Here is a 23,296-nt window from a genome sequence, read left to right on the forward strand (position 1 = left end):
AATATTCATGCTTTTCATTTTCCTTCGGCTTATTTATCAGGGGTTTCCACAGTGGAATGAACCGCCAACTATTCCAGCATATGTTTTATGCAGCGGATGCCCGTCCAGCCAACAAAACCCAGTACTGGGAAACACCCATACACTCACATTCACACACTCATACACTACGTCCAGTTTAGTTCCTCTATAGTGCATGTGTTTGGACTGTGGGGGAAACTGGAGCACCCGGAGGAAACCCACGCCAACACGGGGAGAACATGCAAACTTCACACAGAAATGCCAACTGACCCTGCTGGGACTTGAACCAGCAACCTTCTTGCTGTGAGGCCACAGTACTAACCACTGAACCACCGTGCCGCCCTATTTCTGCTTTTTAGTTAAATATATCAATGTAGTTAATTAAAACAAACTATCGCACAATCATAAAAATGAAAGGGAAAGTTCACCCAAAAATGTTAATTGACATTCATTCATACTCTTGTATTTCTGTTGAACACAAAGGAAGATATTCTGAAAAATGTTCAACAAAAACAGCCATTGAATTCCAATTTTTTTTTTATTATAGATGTTAATGGCAGGTTTTTTTTTTTCTTCAACATTCTTCAGAATATCTTGTTTTGTGTTCAACAGAGGAAAGACATTCACAACAGTTTTGAAACACTTGGAAGTGAATAAATAGAGAAATGGATATTTTTGGGTGAACCGTCTCTTAAAGATGAAGCAATTTTTACCCAAGTAAAATTTGCATTTAACCAAAATAAAATGTGCAAGAATTTAGCTTTTTCCTATAGTTGCTAAACATTTCATTTTCGTTTCATCATTATTATTATTATTATTATTATTGTTATTAATATTATTATTGTTATTATTATTATTATTATTATTGTTGTTGTTATTGTTATTATTATTTTTTAATTACTGTAATTGTTATAATTATTACTATTATAATTGTCATTAGTATTAATATTATTATTGTTTTTATTATTAAGATTCATTATTAGTTTAGGATTTTGATTTGAGGTAAAAAGCAGATGTCAAACCCACTCAGGTGTTCCTGGCGGGCCGCAGCTCTGCACAGTTTAGATCCAACCCTTATTAAACACACCTGATCATGCTAATTGAGAGCTTTATGCTTGTTAAATATATACAGATAGGTGTATTGAAGCTGAGCTGCGGCCCTCCAGGAATGGAGTTTGACACCCCTGAGTTAAAACAAAAAATATTTAAAAATATGAGATATTAATAACACCAATAAAATGACAAAATTACTAAAACTCTAGCTTAAGCTAAAATAAAACAGAAAATATCTCAAACAGTGATAATAAATAACTTAATAACACTCATATTCTGTTACACTTAAGTTGTTAATGTTCATTTTAAATTTGATTAATAATTTAAACTTTTTTTAAATGGTAACAACTCAAAACAAACATTAAAAAGGATGCAAATTATTTTTATTGATGCAAATTATATTTATTGAGCTTTTTTGAGCTTTTATTGAGCTTTTTTATTGAGCTTTTTAACACTTACAGCATCCACTTATACATTTTGACATTAACCAAATATATATTGTGCATTGTTTTAATCTTAATATATTAACTAATTTTAACAAAGGAGACTGTCTTATAAAGAAAAACCAAAGCAGTTATTTATTTGACAAACTATGGTGTTCTCGTTGCTGAGTGAAGCATTGAAAAAAAGAAATAAAACAGTGGTAATAAAATAATTATTAATGACACTTAGATTTTATTGTTAATTTCATACACTCTCAGAAATAAAGGTACGCGAGCTGTCACTGGGGTGGTACCTTTTCGAAAGGAATAAATTTGTACCTAAAAGGTCCATATTAATAGCTTAAGGGTACATATTAGTACCTAAAACATACAAAAGTGTTCGTCTTAAAATTTGTAGGTACTAATATGTAACCTTGAGGTATTAATATGGACCTTTTAGGTACAAATTTGTACCTTTCGAAAAGGTACCACCCCAGTGACAGATCGCGTACCTTTATTTCTGAGTGTAATTTACTATTAATTAAATTAATTAACTTTTTTTTTTTATCACTCAAAACAGACCTTAAAAACAACTCAAAGCCTTTTAATGAGCGTTTTTCAACACTTGCAGCATTCACTTATACATTTTGACAAATCTATGAAGAGTTCAGGTGCAAAAACATCTTAGTGCCGTCTGAAATTTTCATCAAAAATGAACATTTTTCTCAACCTATTTTTGTTTATATTGAGTTATTTCACTTTAAAGACCATACAAAGCACTAATTCTTTGACACAAGTGATATTACTGAACATACACACAGGAGCCTGATAAAATGCTCATTTTAGAAGAGAATTTCTCATTTTTGCATCTGAGCTCTTCATATATTGTTGGTTTTCATGTTAATGTATTAACTAATGTTAACAAAGGAGACTGTCTTATAAAGTAAAACCAAAGTAAGCAGTTATTTATTTGACAAATAAACTATGGTGATATTCTCATTGCTGAGTGTGAAGCGTTAAAAAAATCAACAGCGTTAATATAATAAGTATTAATGACATTTATAAAGCTTTTATTAATGTTAATTTCAAAATTGACTTAATTCATTTTTTTTTATTTATAATAACAACTCAAAACAGACCTTAAAAACTACTCAAAGCTCTTTTAATGAGCTTTTTTCAACACTCACAGCATCCACCTATACATTTTGACATTAATCAAATATGCTATTGAGGGCACAGGGTGAAATATTTAGTCTTTTTCAGATATTTCCCAAATGATGTTGAACAGATTCAGGAATTTCTCACAGTATTTCCTATAATATTTTTTCTTCTGAAGAAAGTCTTAGTTGTTTTATTTTGGCTAGAATACAAGCGGTTTTTAATAGTTTTAAAGCCATTTTAGGTCAATATTATTAGCCCCCTTAAGCAATATTAGTTCTGGATTGTCTCCAGAATAAACCACTGTTATACAATGACTTGCCTAATTACCCTAATTTTACCCTAATTAGCCTAGTTAAGCCTTTAAATGTCTCTTTAAGCTGAGTACTAGTGTCTTGAGGAATATCTAGTCTAATATTATGTACTGTCATCATGACAAAGATAAAAGAAATCAGTTATTAGAAATGAGTTATTAAAGCTATTATGATTAGAAATGTGCTGAAAAATATTTTCTCCACTAAACTGAAATTGGGGAAAAATATAAAAATTAAAATAATTCTGACTTCAACTGTATATAGTTGCTTTTCATATTAATGTATTTACTAGGATACTGTCTTATAAAGTAAAACCAAAGTAATATTTGACAAATGGACTACGGTATTTATTCTCATTGCTGAGTGAAGCGTCAGTCGGCCCAGTGTTGCGTAGTAATAATAACAGTGATGTTTGATTTCTGCAAAGCTCTGGTCCACATAATGGCCTTCTGCACAGACTGTTTCCCCTGAGCGTAATTGGACTAATTGCGGTGTGTTTTAGCTGAGAATGGAAGATTGCTTTCTGGGAAGGAAGTGCAGATTTTCTCTTTAATCTCTGGGGTTCACAGGTTAACGTGTTTGATTCGTTTAATCCGGAGTTTATCCACACATTCTGCTCTTGTCATCTTTGAACAGCCTGATACTTTGACACTTTTTGTTCTGGTGAAGTGGAGAAGCAGCAGGTTCACACGGTTCAGGAGCGTCTGAATGCTGCCGCTGCCACGTGGCTGAAGAGTTCTGCGTTTTCACTCACTGGAGATTCGCTCGCAAGATCTCAGGGTGTCCGCCGAGTCTTAAAAAGGCTTAAAATATCTTAAATTTCAAAAGCTAAATGTTAGGCCTTAAAAACTTTTTAATTCACTGAAATTTGGTGTTGTGGGTCTTAAATCATTTTAAACAGGTCTTAATTTGCCAATGTCCAAGTAAACCTACCCTAACAGTCTGACACAACTTTTTTATGTTTAAGTTTTTTATTGCAAAAAGATTTCAAAACAGCTGTTAGAACATGTTTGCAAGAAATTCTTCCAATTAAATCCCCTAATAAAGGAAAGAAAACAAAAGCAACACATCCCTTTACATAATCTTCCATTAATACAAAAACTATTTACAGGAGTAAATGGGCAAATAGAAACAACATCCTTAATGTTTAGCCCTGTATAAGTCTAAAATTTCATTCATAATGGTCTTAAAATGGTCTTAAAAAGTCTTAAATTTGACTTGGAGAAACCCTGGATCTGTGTGTTTGCTTTGAGGATGGATGGGTAATCACAGGACGGTCCTGATGAAGTTTGCAGATGTATTCAGATTACCTCACAAAACTATTGCTCATTATATGTTCAAACTACTAGTCAACATTTGCGGTGGATCAAAAATATTTTTCAAAACTGTCCCAAGACATGAATGGGTGTTGTTCAATAGTTTAACGTCAATGTTTGAAGAACAAAAAGATCCACTTCAAATGTTGATTCTGTACTGATTTAAAATGAGTTGAGACAACACAATTTTGTAGATTTTTTGGGGGGACAACTTGATTGTTTTATGTTCGGTCTACTAAAATTTAATAAGTTAACTCTTAAGTTAAATTTTAAGTTAAATTTAGTGAGTTCACACTTAGATATTGTTTGACAACTGTTAGCAGATTTGGCATGCTGTCCCGAGAGAGAACCCTGAGCTCAGAGATAGTTGAGCCCAGGGCTCCCGCCTGGTCCATAGAGCATGTGAGGGGAGTACGAGGTTAGGTGGTTCTCGAGAGCTCCTTGTGGTAAAGGAGGAGAAGGGGTGGATGGAAAACGAAGATAAGAGAGTAGTTCTAGCTAGGCTACTTATAGTGAGTTGGGATTAATCTGATTGGCTAACTAATGAATGTAGATGGGTGGCCAGCTGCAGTCAATCATATCACGTGCTCCTCTCGAAATTAGTTTGTGAAACTTCTCTTAATTCTTTCATGTTACCCTGTTTTTTACAGTGTAGAAATGGATTATATGTCATCTGGAATAGATCATCCTAATTAAATAACTTTTAATTGCATTTTAAAATTGCAACTTTCACATTTTATATTAAATGGGACCTATTATGCCCCTTTTTACAAGCTGTAAAAAGTTTAGGATGTTTCTAGAGTGTGTAGTGATGATTCAGCTCAAAATACCACGCAAATAATGTTTTAGAAGTCTGAATCTGCTCTTTTAGGCTTTGAGTTAATTGTAGTCTTTTGGTCACTGTTGCTTTAAATTCTAATGAGATTGTGATCTTTTTAAAAGAGGGTGGAGCTACAAATGCCTATGTGTCAGCATAGTGGCAGATTCAAAACAGGATTAATGTTATCTGTGTTAAAAATGTGTGCTTCAGTGTGAGTGTGTGCTTCATGCTTCTGTCAGTCTATGGAGACTCCTGTCGCTGTTCATTTGTGCTTCATCTAAAACTCCACATCTATAATCCTCTTAGTCTATGCTGACATTATCTTCAGCAGCTCAAACACTCTAATGGCTAATGGACAGACGGCTGCTTCTCACTCAGGGCTGCTGTTTATGCTAATGAGGGAGAGATGGGCATTAGTGGGCGGGGCTTTCCCCCTCTAATGACACGTACAAAGGGAGAATGTCAATCAAAGTGATTCTGCAGACTGTTCTTATCAAGTCTGATTATAAGAAATTATTAATTATATACTAATATATTCTGGATATATTCACACACTGTTGCCACACAACTGTGTTTAAACCCCTTATAAAAATGATTTTTTGCATAATAGGTGCGCTTTAAGTGTTCACAATTTATTTTTAAATTTATTTTTTCATAGTAAACCTCCTGCTTATATTTGTGATTCTTTTGTGTTTTGGTGGAGAGGGTTTATAAGACATTGATACTGTCATATGCAACACATATGAAACTGTCAGCTGTTTGAGTTGGTTTAAATGGTTTAAAATCATAGCTTTGTTAATTTTAAATCTTTTTAATTTTGAACTTTACAATATTTAAATCATATTTTTTGTTTCTGAAAACACATTTAACAGCAAGGTTAATTACTGTTAGTATTTTGAAGCTTTAACTCTCCATTATGGATGCAGCAAATGTTTTGGATGCTGAAAATTATCGACCGAAAAGAAAAAATCTGCCAAAAATATGAGCTGAAAATAGTTTCACCATGGTCTATCGCTGAGTGGCTTTCACACCGAACGCAAAAAGCAAAGCGCTATGAAAATGAAAATGATACTGTTTGAAATAAATACACACACTTAGGAAAAGTCAGGGTACCATAGATAAGTGGGTTTTATTTTAACAATGTTAGTAAATTACAACATTTAAAATCAGCCATTCTATAGTACTAGTGTTAATGAATGTGATCTGTTCTGTTTCCCAGCATGCACTGCAGAGGTGGAGAAGGTGTGCTCCATCTCGAGCGAGGAACATCTCCAGCCGTTTAAAGAGAAGATGGAGGCGTTCGTGACTGAAGGTGGGTGTGTGAGAGTCTGACCGCTGTCCATTAAACTGCTAGATTCCTGACGTTCCTGCTGAATTCCTGCGTCTCTCCTGAGATTCTGAACATTAGACGTCTGACTCCGATTAAGCACAGGGGTTTTAATGCGTCCTGACCTCTGGGTCTCCGAGCATGAGATTTTGCTGACCCTGAGTCCCATTAACCTGCATCTGTGACCCGCCGGTAACTGAGGGCACGCTGGTGATGTGAAAAAAACAGCAGTAGATTGAACAAAGTCCAGAGATCCAGCACAACACACACCATGAACATTCACTGTCTCTCTCTCACACACACTTTTGTTTTTCTTTATCCAAGTTTTAGGAACAAATAATAATTTGACTTCTTGTTTATCATTTGGTATCAGAAGTGTCTTGTATAAAAGGCAAAGGCCTCTAGATTACGCTTATTTGACCACAATAAAATATGATCATGCATTGATTTCTAATGATTTCATTAGGACAGTAAGGTCTGACTTTGCTTAGACAAAAGTCTTGTGACTGAACCTTCAATAATGTCCAGTATAGAATATGTGGTCATGCTGCAGTGGAAACAGAATGAATATTGTGTCTGACTCCATCATGAGCGTGGAGGACTGCATCCATACATCTCTGCAATGACTCAAATCACTGATTAATAAAGTCATCTGGAATGGTGAAGAAAGCCTTCTTGCAGGACTCCCAGAGTTCATCAAGATTCTTTGTGTTCATCTTCAACGCCTCCTCCTCCATCTTACCCCAGATGTGCTCAATAATGTTCATCTCTGGTGACTGGGCTGGCCAATCCTGGAGTACCTTGACCTTGAAGGTTCCACCTTCTTGAAATCCACCTTCTGACACTTTTCCAAATGATCAACTCGAAATCAAGTTATTATTTGTTGCTCTTACAACTGAGATCCACAGCAAGACTTTTATCAGGTAGCGTAGACTACATTGTTTTTCTAATAAGTTAATGATTAGGTTAATGCTATTTTTTATGTCCTACACCTAACCTGACCCTCATAGAAATGCACCAATGATTATATCTGCCAGAACATGTTTTTATAAGCCCTAAAGTGATTTTGTTCCCTCAAAATGAATATTTACTAGCTATTTATCCACCCTCAAGGGGTTTCAAACCTCTGTGAGTTTCTTTATTCTTAACACTAAAGAAGATGTTTTGAAGAAAGATGAAAACCTGTAACCATTGACTTTCATAGTAGGAAAAAAGGAATACTATGGAAGTCAATAGTTACAGGTTTCCAGCTTATTTCAAAATATCTGGTCCTGTGTTAAACCGAACAAAAATAAAATCTCAAGCCAGTTTAAAACAGTTAACAGTTAAGTAAATGATGTTTTAATGAGCAAATTAAGGGGTAGTTCACAAAAAATTGAAGATTGTTAAAGTATTGATGTGTGACTTTTTTCTGTTGCTTTTTTTTTTCATGCTGTTTCACTATGTAAGGACATTTGGTCCTCACAAGCATAGCTAAACCAGTACGTTCACACACACACACACACACATACACACACAGGGCATTCCCTGTCTGTGTCTCTCCTACACAGACACATCATTAACATTCACCGTCTCTCTCTTTCTCACACACCATGAGCATTCACTGTCTGTCTCTCTCACACACACAGACGGCTCTCCTGACAGACAGACGGTGAATCGTGGTCTTTCATGGTGTTGAACTCTTAAACACTACCGGCCTCAATTTGTCAAAGAGCACCTTGAGCATTGACCCCTGATGACCCCTGCGCTTCTGAGGAAGCCCCACACATACATACTCTCTCTCTCACACACACACACACACACACACACACATGCGCACATTTGAACAATTTATTTACATTGACATAAAAGGAATGTTTTACAATCATAATCATACATGTTGCATATTCTCACACACACATACAGTATAGACACAAACTCGCACTCACATACACACATACTCGCTCACATATACACACACATAGATGCATACACATATACACACAGTTCTGAACATTTACGCACATACATATTCACACACATACAGACACATATTCACACACATACATACACACTTATATAAACACACTCACACATATACTCTCCTACAAGCATACTCTCGCACATACACATACAAACATATACTCACACACATACATACACACTTATATAAACACACTCACACATATACTTGCCTACAAACATACTCTCGCACATACACATACAAACATATACTCACACACATACATACACACTTATATAAACACACTCACACATATACTCTCCTACAAACATACTCTCGCACATACACATACAAACATATACTCACACACATACATACACACTTATATAAACACACTCACACATATACTCTCCTACAAGCATACTCTCGCACATACACATACAAACATATACTCACACACATACATACACACTTATATAAACACACTCACACATATACTCTCCTACAAGCATACTCTCGCACATACACATACAAACATATACACACACACATACATACACACTTATATAAACACACTCACACATATACTCTCCTACAAACATACTCTCGCACATACACATACAAACATATACACACACACATACATACACACTTATATAAACACACTCACACATATACTTGCCTACAAACATACTCTCGCACATACACATACAAACATATACACACACACATACATACACACTTATATAAACACACTCACACATATACTTGCCTACAAACATACTCTCGCACATACACATACAAACATATACTCACACACATACATACACACTTATATAAACACACTCACACATATACTCTCCTACAAGCATACTCTCGCACATACACATACAAACATATACTCACACACATACATACACACTTATATAAACACACTCACACATATACTCTCCTACAAGCATACTCTCGCACATACACATACAAACATATACACACTTAAACACACTCACACACATACTCTCCTACAAGCATACTCTCGCACATACACATACAAACATATACTCACACACATACATACACACTTATATAAACACACTCACACATATACTCTCCTACAAGCATACTCTCGCACATACACATACAAACATATACTCACACACATACATACACACTTATATAAACACACTCACACATATACTCTCCTACAAGCATACTCTCGCACATACACATACAAACATATACTCACACATACATACACACTTATATAAACACACTCACACATATACTCTCCTACAAGCATACTCTCGCACATACACATACAAACATATACTCACACACATACATACACACTTATATAAACACACTCACACATATACTCTCCTACAAGCATACTCTTGCACATACACACACAAACATATACTCACACATATACAGTATGCATATACTCAGGGGGTGTATACTGTAGGTATGTAGGTCCCCTCCAACGTCGAGCAAATCTATGCCTTTAAATACAAACTCTGATCAAAATGAGAGAGAACTTTCAGATGCTGAGAAGCTCCACACGGCAATGGCTTTAGCTCAATCCTCAGTTTAATATTGTTTCTGTCTGTCATCCTCATCACACCAGCACCACAAGACAATTTTAATATATTCACAATAAAACCAAAACATTGTGCCTTTAAACTGAAGAAAAACATTCATGATGTGATGGCTTGGTGTCTTGTGGTGCAGTCCTACAAACAAAACCATATTCAGTGCAGCTTACTCATTTATTTTATTCATTTATTTCAATTTGGTCATGTGTTATGTATAACCTTGTGCAAAAATGACAGAAAAATACACCCACCGTCCACTTTATTAGGTACACCTTACTAGTACCGGGTTGGACCCCTTTTGCCTTCAGAACTGCTTTAATCCCTCATGTCATAGATTCAACAAGCTACTGGAAATATTCCTCAGAGATTTTGCTCCATATTGACATGATAGCATCACACAGTTGCTGCAGATTTGTCGGCTGCACATTCATAATGCCAATCTCCCGTTCCACCACATCCCAAAGGTGCTCTATTGGATTGAGCTCTGGTGACTGTGGAGGACATTTGAGTACAGTGATCTCATTGTCATGTTCAAGAAACCAGTCTGAGATGATTCACGCTTTATGACATGGTGCGTTATCCTGCTGGAAGTAGCCATCAGAAGATGGAGACACTGTGGTCCTAAAGGGATGGACATGGTCAGCAACAATACTCAGGTAGGCTGTGGTGGTGACACCATGCTCAATTAGTACTGTTGAGTGTGCCAAGAAAATATCCCCCACACCATTACACCACCACCACCACCAGCCTAAACCGCTGATACAGGATCAGGCAGGATGGATCCATGCTTTCATGTTGTTGAGGCCAAATTCTGAGCCGACCATCTGAATGTGGCAGCAGAAATGGAGACTCATCAGACCAGGCAACGTTTCTCCAATCTTCTATTGTCCAGTTTTGGTGAGCCTGTGTGAATTGTAGCCTCAGTTTCCTGTTCTTAGCTGACAAGAGTTGCACCCGGTGTGGTCTTCTGCTGCTGTAGCCCATCCGTCTCAAGGTTGGACGTGTTGTGTGTTCAGAGATGTTCTTCTGCAGACCTCGGTTGTAACGAGTGCTTATTTGAGTTACTGTTGCCTTTCTATCAGCTGGAACCAGTCTGGCCATTCTCCTCTGACCTCTGGCATCAACAAGGCATTTGCGCCCACAGAACTGCCGCTCACTGGATATTTCCTCTTACTCAGACCATTCTCTGTAAACCCTAGAGATGGTTGTGCGTGAAAATCCCAGTAGATCAGCAGTTTCTGAAATACTCAGAGCAGCCCGTCTGGCACCAACAACCATGCCACGTTTAAAGTCACTTAAATCCCCTTTCTTCCCCATTCTGATGCTCGCTTTGAGCTGCAGCAGATTATCTTGACCATGTCTACATGCCTAAATGCATTGAGTTACTGCCATGTGACTGATTAGAAATTTGTGTTAACGAGCAGTTGGACATGCGTACCTAATAAAGTGGCCGGTGAGTGTACATTTGGCTAAATATAAAGTTTGTCTTAACTCAATTCACTGCAAAAAATGCTTATCAAGTTTTTTTATTCATTTATTTTTTAAACTTGTTTCATTTTCAGAAATATCAAGTCAAAATTAAACCAGTTTCTTTAAAGCGAACTAAACAATCTGCCAGTGGGTTGAGTAAAAACAAAAAATCTAACAAAACTTACCCCACTGACAGAATATTTTGCTTGTTTTAAGGGTGCACTCACACTAGGCTATCCAAAGCATCCCCGGGCGCATTTCACAGTTCGTTTGACAAGTGTGAGTGCTCCTAATCGCGCACAGGTGTGGTTCAGTTGGCCGGCCCTGGCCTGGTTGGAAGAGGTGTGCCAGAGACATCTATAATCCTCATAGTCTATGCTGACATTATCTTCAGCAGCTCAAACACTCTAATGGCTAATGGACAGACGGCTGCTTCTCACTCAGGGCTGCTGTTTATGCTAATGAGGGAGAGATGGGCACTAGTGGGCGGGGCTTTCCCTCTGATGACACGTACAAAAGGAGAATGTCAATCAAAGTGTTTCTGCTGACTGTTTTTATCAAGTCTGATTAGAACAAATACAATTAATTTTCCCCATTAGATGCTGCATACGCTCTCCCCTATAAAAGTGCTTTATGCATAATGGGTACATTTAAACGAATATTCATATATTTTATATTTCCAAATGTAATATTTCATTAAAAATGCCTGTCTAAAATGAGTAAATGTAAATGTCCAGTGGTCTGATCATATGCGATCTCTCTTCTACACGTGTGTTCGGGCGGCTCAGATGAACACATTGAGTTTCTCCTGCTGTAGATCTTCATTGAAGGTCCTCTGGCTTCAATTACTGACTTCATATTTCTCCAAACTGTCTGTCTACGCTGAAGGAGAGACATCTGGAAACACATCTCAATCCTGCTGTCAGTCGCTCTTCATCTCAGCATCACACGTCTGATGTTGAGGAGTGTGGAAATGCATCATAACACACGGCTGAATCACTTCTTTTTATGACAGTCGAGCTGTATTTAATCAAACTCTGCTGTAGTGCTGGAGAAATCAATGCTGGCTGGACTTGTTCTATCACTGTAAACATGCATGAAGATGTTTTGGATTGAATTGACCGTTTTTTTATTATTCGTTTGCAGCAAAAACTGAGCTGGAAAGTCAAGACAAGCAACTCAGCGACACCCACAAATTGTAAGTTTTCAGTTTTCTGGTTGCTCTGATTTTCTCTACTGATAAAGACAGAATTTATCCAAACCTCTGCTTTCTGGGCACTTCACGTCTATTTAAAGTTGTCAAAACTGTCCCAACACAAATAATCGGGAAGAATTGCATTGCAGAAATATTTGAACTGCACCAGTATTTTCTTCTGAATATCTCATTTGTCAGGTTTTCTTCAATTTTTCAATTTGCAATTAGTTCTTAAATTAAGCTCAGAAACTTTTTCCCCATATTTAAAGTTCAGAAAATGTCCCTATATTTTAAGTTCAAAATAATTTCCTAAATAAAATTAAAAAATTATAAAATATTATTTTCTTAAAAGTTCATTAATTTAGAGTTGAGAAAGTTCTGAAGTTTTTCAGTTTAGAAAATATTCCAAAATTGTAGAGTAAGAAAATTTGAGTTCTAGAAAAACACATTGACAAGCAAATTGAGTTCTAAAAAAAGTGTCTTAGTTTTATGTTCGGAAAGTGTCCCAAAATTAAGTTTATAAAATGTTCCAAAATTGAGTTCTAAAAATGTTTTAAGTTCCAAAAGTGTTGCTAAATGGAGTTCTAATTTTTTTTCCAATATTTTTAGTTAAAAAATTGATAAATTAAGTTCTTAAAGTGTTCCAAAATTAAGGTCAGAAAAAGTGTTCCAAAATGGAGTTCTAAAAAATGTTCCAATATTTTAAGTTCAGAAAGTGTTCCAAAATAAAGTTCATAAAATCCTCCAAAATTGAGTTCTAAGTCAAATATGAATATGAATACAGCAAAAAAAGTGTTACAATATTTTTAGTCCAGAAAGTGTTCTAAAATTTAAAGATCAGCTAAGTTTTTCAGTTCAGAAAATATTTTTTAAATTGATGTCTAAAAAAAAGTGTTAATTTAATGTTTGGAAAATGTACCAAAATTTTATGTTTGGAAAGTGTACCAGAATTTTTAATTCAAAAAATGTTGCTAAATTGAGTTCTTAAAAAAAAAAAAAGGATTACAATTTTGGAACACTTTCTGAGCATAAAATATTGTAAGTAAAGTTCCAATGTTTTAGTCCAGAAAGTGTTTTAAAAGTTTAAAGTTGGGAAATTTCTGAAGTTTTTCAGTTTAGAAAATATTCCAAAATTGTTGGTAAAGAAAATATTCCTTAATTGAGTTCTAAAAAAGTGCCTTAATTTTATGTTCAGAAAGTTTATAAATGTTCCAAAATTGAGTACCAAAAAATGTACCAATGTTTTAAGTTCAGAAAATGTTGCTAAATTGAGTTCCAAAAAGTGTTCCCATATTTTAAGTTCAGACAGTGTTCTTAATTGAGTTCTAAAAAAAAGTGTTTTTTATGTTCACAGTGTTCCAAAATGTTAAGTTCAGAAAAAGTTCCAAAATTTAGTTCTTTTTTTTTAGTTAAGTTTAATAAAATTTTAGGGTCTGACAATGTTCTTAAATTAAGTTCTAAATAAAATGTTCCATAATTTTCCGTTTGAAAATTGTTCCCCAAAAAGTGTAGTCTAGAGTATTTTTAGTAATTAGTATTTTTGTCTGTTGAACCCTGGTGTCTGTTGCATCACTCCAAAAATATAAGCTTAAGGTCATTTTAATGAGCACCCGTTTTTGGAATGTTTTCAGCTAGTGCTCATTGTCAAATTGCTCCATATCTGATCTCCACGTTCACGTCTCTCTGAAAACTCATGATCATATGTAGCTTTTATCAACAAAAATTCTGACCAAGTATTGTTGTAAGTGACTTTATAACCTTCATCATGTGACAAAAATGAGGCTAGACACAACATAAATGCTGCTGACTATAATTAGATTCATAATGCAACATGAATGAGATTTAAAATGCTAAAATGTCTGTGCTAAAACTTAAATAGAATAAAAAGAGTTTGATTGTGATCTATAATGACAGCTTCACACAAAGACTAGACTAAAATGATCAGACGCCACAAAATCCACACTAATCATGTCTCTGTGTTATCGCAGGTTCTTGGATCTGTGTGTGTTTTTCTCGGTGAAGGCCAAGAGCGGAGAGAAAGAGGTTTCTCCAAACACCTTCTTCTCAGTTTGGCACGAGTTCTGCACCGACTTTAAGGACACGTGGAAGAAGGAGAACAAGCTCATCCTGCAGGAGAGGTGTGTGCGTGTGTGTGTGTGTGTGTGTGTGTGTGTGTGTGTGTGTGTGTGTGTTTAGTCCAGGCTCAGTGTGCCGTAAGTCTTCAGGAATGAGCCAGTGCTAACACACACACACACACCAAACACTGATTTATGAAGAGCAGCTCTCATCTCAAGCTTCCTGACGCTCTCACTGTTGTCAAAACATCTGCGGACAAACCTCCGACAGATCTGTGATTTAATGTGCCATTACCACTAATACCTGAGCCGTGCACAGGTGCATCATGGGAAGATAATGCAGCCAGTCAGACACACATGACCCTGTTGAATTAACTTTTTTTTTATTTGATATTCATTTATTCCGGCCACAGTAGGGGAATTTCTCAGTTACAGCAGCCAGAGTATAAAAGTACAATAGAAACACACATATATACTTTTACATACAGAAATATTATTATTTGAAATAAAATTAATAAAAACAAACAAACTAATAAATGAAAACTCAAATAAAACACCAGAAAAATGAAGAAAAATAAAACAAAAATTAAAGTGTTTACAATTTAACTCCTCTTTATTTCTCTAGCACTTTTACAATGTAGATTGTGTCAAAGCAGCTGAAAACAGAAGTTCTAGTGAACTGAAACTGTCAGTCCAGTTTTCAGACTTGAAGCTCAGTTCAGTGTGGTTTAATATTCACTGCTGAGAGTCCAAACACTGAAGAGCAAATCCATCCCTGCGCAGCTCCACAAGTCCCAAACGGAAATGGCAAATGGAAGGGACAAAAACAGTTGGTAACTAAGTAGGCAACTAACTAAAAAACTAAGGTAACTAAAAGGTAACTAACTCACCAAGTAACTTACTACCTAACTAAATAACCCAGTAATTATTTAACTAAGTAATTAACTAACTAACTAACTAACAAAGTAGGCAACTAAGTAACTAACTCACTAAATAACTCGCTACCTTACTAAATAACTAAGTAGGTAAATAAGCAGGTAACTAAGTAACTAACTAAGAGAGAACTAAATAGGCAACTAAGTAACTACGTAACTAAGTAGGTAACTAAGAAACTTTCTAAGTAACTAACTAACTAACTAAGTAATTATCTATGTAACTAAGTTTCTAACTAACTCACAAAGTAGGTAACTAAGAAGCTTCCTAAGTAACTATCTCACTAAGTAACTAACTCACTACCTAACAAATAACTATGTAGCTAAGTAGGTAACTAAGAAACTAACTAACTCACTACCTAAGTGACTAAGTAGGTGACTAAGTAGTCAACTAAGGAACTAACTCAATAAGTAACTAAGTTACTCAAAAAGTAACTAACTCACTACCTAACTAAATAAGTAGGTAAATAAGCAGGTAACTAAGAGAGAACTAAGTTGGCAACTAAGTAACTAAACTATTTAACTAGTTAGGTAACTAAGAAACTAACTCACTAAGTAACTAATTCACTACCTAAGTAACTAACTCACTACCTAACAAGTAACTAAGTAGGTAACTCAGTGGGCAAGTAAGTAGGTAACTAAGTAGGCAAGTAACTAAGTAGGTAGCTAAGAAACTAACTCACTAAGTAATTAACTCACTACCTAACTGAGTAACTAGCTAACTAACTAGGTAGGTAACTAAGAATCTGACCAAGTAACCAACTAAGTGTGTGTGTGTGTGCGTGTGTGTGTGTGTGTGTTCGTGTTCATGTTCATGTTCTGAATGAGTCTATGGTCTGCATGGTGATCCTCCAGCATCTGTCCCTCTCCCAGAACCTGTGCATGTGTTTAATATTAGATAATATCAGTGTGTGCTTGTTTAACCTGCTAATGGAAGAGGAGCTGCTGCAGTGTGTGTGATGCTGCGTCTGATAGCAGAGTCCTCCTGCATTATTCATCAGCTTCACATCTCTACATCTGTCCTGAAACGCATCACCTTTCACATTCCTCTGCTGTTTGGCTAAAGCTTGTTCTTTCATTAGTTTTTTCTTTTCTTTTTGTCAGGATTTATTGGTTTGTTTGTTTTTCTTAATTGTCATTGCACAAGAGTTTTAGTTATGCAAGCGTGATTCTCTTTCATTTGTTTCTTAACAGTCCTTTCTTAATTCTCATTGCATTCCTTTATCATTTTATTGATTCATTTAAATGGCTATATAACACACACATTTATTGCATTTATTCCATTTCTTTTTTCGCTGTTATGTTTCTCTTTATTTTTGATTAATTTATTTATTCTTTTCAGAGCACTTTGTCTTAATTGACAATGAATAATACAATAAGAGATTTAATTAAATAAAAAAATTAATTAGTGTAATTTTATCAATTATTTTAAAGTGTTCTTCCATTAATTTTTATTCTTTTTATTCATTCATTCATTCTGTTTACCTTTTTATTTTAATTACTTATTATATTTTTGTATTTATTGCCCTATATTAATTAATTGCCCAATTTTGTCTTTTTAATTAAATTTTAATTGTATTTAAGTGCGCACTGAGGAAGGCATTGTGCCGAAACGTCTGCGTTTTGTATCCCCTAAGAATGTAAAATGAAGCTATATAAAGTAATTATTTATGAGTGCGAATCACGACCTTCTGAATTTTATTAAAAAATAAATCAATTATTTCCGTTACTGTTTTTTATTTATTGTCGTTATCTTATTGCTATCATTAATTGGAGTATTACTTTCCCTATTTTTGTCATTTGTTCTTTTACATCTCTTTATTTAGTTTCTTAATTGTCTTTCCCTAAATTCTTAATTGTCATTATTATATTTATATATTAATAAATGCATGTTTTTTTTTCTTTATTGATTTATCCATTTATTATATGTCGTAATTATTATGCTTTTCTCTTATTGCATTATTTGTTTTATTTTCTTCACTTTTTCTTATTTAATTGGGTGTCTGAATTCAAAATGATTCGCCTTCCTGTGGAGTTTTTTTTCTTCTTCAGATATTTCCCAAATGATGTTGAACAGATTCAGGAATTTTTCTAATTTAATTATTTATTTACTTATTTCTTCTACATTTTCTGTATTCGGATGTTTTGATATCTTGAATTCCAGTCTTGGTCTGTTAGTTTCGTGGCTCTGACTCTTCATATTTCCTTTTTCGCCGCACACATGGGAATGAAGATGATGATCATTTCTTCTTAGTTTGTAAGCAGTTTGAGGCGGTGTTGATGAACTAAACAACTCTAAAGCAGTTTCAATTCACTACAACTTCTATGTTAAGCGCTTTAAATCTACATTGTAGAAGCGCTACAGAAATAAATATGAACTGAATTGATGGATGTGGAAAGTGAGGTTAGTGGTGATGCATCTTTATATTTTGTAAGCAATATAAGGTGGTGTTGAGGGACTAACGAGAAAAAGTTGACAATTTTGTCTTATTTTAACTTTTTTACCACTTTAATCTGTCATTTAAAGTGGTATTCCCTTATTTGTCCTTTATTTCTTTCTCTATAATTATTCATTGCCCTATTTTGTCTTGTTTTTCATTTTTGTTAACTTAATTTTTTTTATTATTTATATTATGTGCTTTTGTTAAAAAAATTCTATAAAATAAATATATATTTTCCATTTTTATTTATTGTCATTATCTTATTTCTATCATTTATTGTATTATTTATCCTATTTTTGTCTTTTTTATAATTTCTCTTTAATTTGTTTCTTAATAGTATTTTCCCTAAATTCTTAATTGTCATTATTATATTTCTATATTAATAAACACATTTATTGTCTTCTGTTTTGTTTCCCTTTTTGTTTTTTTGTCTAAATTATCATTCTTTTTATCTCATTTATTGTATTAATATATTTTTAAAAAATTTAAACTATATATTTTTTTATTCAATGTCCCTATTTATTTATTTATTTATTTATTTATTTATTGTCATTATCTTATTTCTTTTATGTATTATTCATTGCTCTATTTTTGTCTTACATTTTTCTTAGTTTTTTATATATGTCTAATAACAACTTAAATGTAATAATGACAGCTAAGAATTATTAAACAATACATTTATGATCTTATCTTATTTATAATATTTTTTTGATTGATTTAATCCATTCATAAATATTTTATGTATTATATTTTTCTCTACATTTCCTGTGTTCACATGTCTTGAAATTCAGTCTTCTTCAGTTTAGTGGCTCTTCATATTTCCTGTTTAAGCAGTTTGAGTCTGTGTTGATGAACTAACCTTAACCTAACCTTAACTCAACTAAAGCAGTATCAATTCACCAGAACTAATATGTTAAGCTGCTTTGACACACTCTTCGTTCTAAAAGCGCTACAGAAATAAAGATGAACTGAATTGATGGTTAGCGGTGAATACATGAAACTGGAGCTGCGGCGTATAATTGTAAACACAAAGGAGCTCCTGCAGATGCCGAGACGTCTCTGTACCTGCAGATCTGTGTTATCTGCGTTCCCAGAGAGTGTTGCGTTTCTCTGTAATCGCTGGATCTGCGCTGAAGTGTTTGCTTTTCTCCTCCGCTGGCACCTGAGAGCCGCTGAAAGTCGCTCGGCCCCAATTTGTCATGAATGCTTGTGGTTTGTTTGCTGGAACAGAAGATCTGTGTGACACTGAGAGCTCTCAGCGGATAGAAACACTCATCTGAAGAGTGTGTGTGTGTGTGTGTGTGTGTGTGTCTGCAGGTTTTGAGGGTTTAAAAGGACAGTTTTTGTACAATGGCATGGGTTTAACACAGTTGTACTCTATTACAGTGATTTATGAGGACATGCCTGATGTACTTGTAATTCAAAACACTTTAAATCATACTTCCTGTATAAAATACATTACGTCAATGGAGAGTCCTCATAAACCACCAACACCAATGTGTGTATGTGTGTGCTCTCACTACCTGACAAAAGTCTTGTTGTTGATCTCAGTTGTAAGAGCAACACATAATAACTTGACTTCTAGTTGATCATTTGTAAAAGTGTCGGAAGGTGGATTTTTCTGCTGAATCATCTGTTGATCTGCATCCCAATCATCACAATACTGCAGAAGACCTACTGGAACCAGCATGGAGCAAGATTCTCACAGAAATCATTAGTTTAGTGAAGGAGAAATCGTGGTTTGGGGTTATATTCAGTATGGGGGCGTGCGAGAGATCTGCAGAGTGGATGATCAACATCAACAGCCTGAGGTATCAAGACATTTGTGCTGCCCATTACATTACAAACCACAGGAGAGGGCAAATTCTCCAGCAGGATAGCACTGCTCCTCATACTTCAGCCTCCACATCAAAGCTCCTGAAAGCAAAGAAGGTCAAGGTGCTCCAGGATTGGCCAGCCCAGTCATCAGACATGAACATTATTGAGCATGTCTGGGGTAAGATGGAGGAGGCGTTGAAGATGAACACAAAGACTCTTGATGAACTCTGGGAGTCCTGCAAGAAGGCTTTCTTTGCCATTCCAGATGACTTTATTAATCAGTGATTTGAGTCATTGCAGAGATGTATGGATGCAGTCCTCCAAGATCATGATGGAGTCAGACACAATATTCATTCTGTTTCCACTGCAGCATGACCACATATTCTATACTGGACATTATTGAAGGTTCAGTCACAAGACTTTAGTCTAAGCAAAGTCAGACTTTACTGTCCTAATGAAATCATTAATAATCAAGACATGATCATATTTTATTGTGGTAAAGTAAGTGTAATCTAGAGGCCTTTGGCTTTCATATAAGACACGTCTGATACCAAATGATCAACTAGAAGTCAAGTTAGTATTTGCCTTTCACAGTATTTCAAATTTCACAGGACGGTGAATAATATACAGGGTGGGCTAATTATATGGATACACCTTAATAAACTTATTGTGAAATTCACAAGAAAAACAATGGTGTGCTTTGTTTTAAGCGTAACTTTATTCTTTCATGAGGTATTTACAAGCCTTCTCACATACACTAATGTGCAACAAACAGGACGTTAATATCACCAACCATTCCCATTTTATTATGGTGTATCCATAAAAATGGCCATATATATATATATATATAAATGTATATATGTGTGTGTGTGTATATATGTGTGTGTGTGTGTGTATATATGTGTGTGTGTATATATAAATGTATATGTGTGTGTGTATATATATATATATATATATATATATATATATGTATATATATATATATATGTATATATATATATATATATATATATATATATATATATATATATATATGTATATGTATATATATATATATATATGTATATATATATATATGTGTGTGTGTGTGTATATATATATGTATGTATGTGTATGTATATATGTGTGTGTGTATATATATGTATGTATACGCACACACACACAGTGGGTCTGGTGATCTGATGAAGCTGTTTTAATGTGTCCAGTGAAAGCAGCTCATAAAGTGCTGCTATTGCATCATGAAGTCAGTCCGAGTGTCTTTCACTGCGCTGTAAAACTCCAGCATCCTCCTCTAAACACACATTCACACTCTTTCACTCGCTTTGGCTTTTATTCATGCTTGTTCACTCATTTCTTTTTCAATTGTTATTTTTCGTTTTCATGTTTTTGTCGTGTCTTCAAACCTAATTGTTGTTTTTCTTTCATTGTTTTCTTTGTTGTTGCTTGTTTTATTATCTGCTGGTGAAGGGGTCTCTGTTTTGTGTGTGTGTGTGTGTGTGTGTGTGTGTGTGTTTTCGTGCGGGAGGCTGCTAATGTGTGTGTGTGTGCTGTTAGTGTGGTCTGTATGTGTTGTTGGCGATGTGTAGTGTATTGTGTGTGCAGTTGTTTATATGTTTGTTGTCGTGCATGTGTGCTGATTGTGTGTGGTCATGTCTTGTATGTGCTGTTGGTGTGTGTGTGTACATGCCGTTTGTGTGTCTTTGTGTTCATGGTCTTCGATGTGTGTGCGCATGTTTCTCTATCTGTGTATATGTGTGCTGATGGTTTTGGCATTGGGCTCATTTCTCTATACATGTGTTGTTGGCTGTAGTGTGTTTGTGTGTGTTCACTGTAAAGTGTGTGTGTGTGTGTTGGCTGTAGAGTTTGTGTGTTGTCTGGTGCCGCAGCACCTCTATATTTGGTTGTGTGTGTTGTCGAGGCGGATCTCTCTCTCTTTTCCTCCCGCCGGTATGTTTTTCTGCTGTTTAAAGAAGCTGCTACTGATGTGGAGTGAGAATATCTCTGCGCTTTTACCCACAGCCCATCATTCTCCTCACTGTAAACATTTCAGACCCTCACACGCAGCTCTTAACGACACATTCATCACAGCCGTGTGTGTGTGTGTGTGTGTGTGTGTGTGTGTGTGTGTGTGTGTGTGTGTGTGTGTGTGTGTGTGTGTGTGTGTGTGTGTGTGTGTGTGTGTGTGTGTGTGTGTGTGTGTGTGTGTGTGTCTGTGTGTGTGTGTGTGTTTGCGGTGCTCTTATGCTGAACACACTTTGAGTTTCGCCTCTTCTGCAGTGTCTGCTTTATTATGAGTCTCCGGTCTGATCCGCAGGTCAGCACACACTTAACACACACTTCTCAAAAGCACACAAGCGCCACCAGCTTTACTCCCTCAAATAAACATCGACTTCAAACACAGCAATAGTTTCTGTGGAAGTAAAAGCGGCGCTCCAGGTTAACCAGATACGACACACACAGACCTGTCACTGGACAGAACTGTCATTGGAAATATTTGGTTTGATATGATTTGGCTTTTATAGCGACACAACCGATCAATTGTTTGGGGTCAGTAGGGTTTTTAAATAAGCTTATTCTGCTAACAAGGCTGCATTTATTTCATCAAAAATACAGTAAGAATGTGAGATGTTATTGCAGTATATAATAACTGTTCAAAAGTAGTTTATAATTCAATTTAATCATTTATTCCAGTGATTTTAATGAGGAATTTCAGCTTCATTACTCCAGTCACATGATCCTTCAGAAATCACTCAAATATTTATTATTGTTGTTGTTGTTGTTGTTGTTGTTGTAGTTATTATTGTTATTGTTATTATTATTATTATTGTTATTGTTGTTATTATTATTATTGTTGTTGTTGTTGTTGTTGTTGTTGTTGTTGTTGTTGTTATTATTATTATTGTTATTATTATTATTGTTGTTGTTATTATTATTATTATTATTATTATTCATTAATTTTTTTTCAGCTTAGTCCCTTTAATAATCTGGGGTCACCACAGCGGAATGAACCGCCAACTTATCCAGCACATTTTTACGCAGCGGATGCCCTTCCAGCTGCAACCCATCTCTGGGAAACATCCATACACAATCATTCACACTCATACACTACGGACAATTTAACCTACCCAATTCACCTACTGGTCGCCCTATTATTATTATATTGTTATAATAATAATAATAATAATAAAAATAATGGTAATTTAATAAATACCGCCTTGATGAACAAATAAATTTTCTTTAAAAAAAAAACATGAATAGATAAACTGAACTTTTGACCAGTGGTGTTTATACCAGTTTTTCTTTTCATGTTTTTTAAAAGAAAATTCAGTTCATCAAGGTGTTTAGTACATGTAAATTTTTTAAAAAATATTTATAAAGGTTTATATAACTGAGCTCTTGT

The 23,296-nt window shown here is 34.9% G+C and overlaps 1 protein-coding gene across 1 annotated transcript in view; it reads left to right on the top strand.

Moving 5' to 3' along the window:
- The window catches only part of fmn2b (formin 2b), a 96,405-nt gene that overhangs the window by 68,844 nt on the left and 4,265 nt on the right, over window positions 1-23,296 (top strand). Inside the window, exons 16-18 of the mRNA XM_056469041.1 lie at window positions 6,321-6,413; window positions 12,582-12,633; window positions 14,619-14,768. Of these exons, the coding sequence (XP_056325016.1) occupies window positions 6,321-6,413; window positions 12,582-12,633; window positions 14,619-14,768 (295 nt within the window). The remainder of the gene's footprint in view (window positions 1-6,320; window positions 6,414-12,581; window positions 12,634-14,618; window positions 14,769-23,296) is intronic.

The sequence above is a fragment of the Danio aesculapii genome, chromosome 12 (assembly GCF_903798145.1).
Source record: "Danio aesculapii chromosome 12, fDanAes4.1, whole genome shotgun sequence".
NCBI classification, from domain to species: domain Eukaryota; kingdom Metazoa; phylum Chordata; class Actinopteri; order Cypriniformes; family Danionidae; genus Danio; species Danio aesculapii.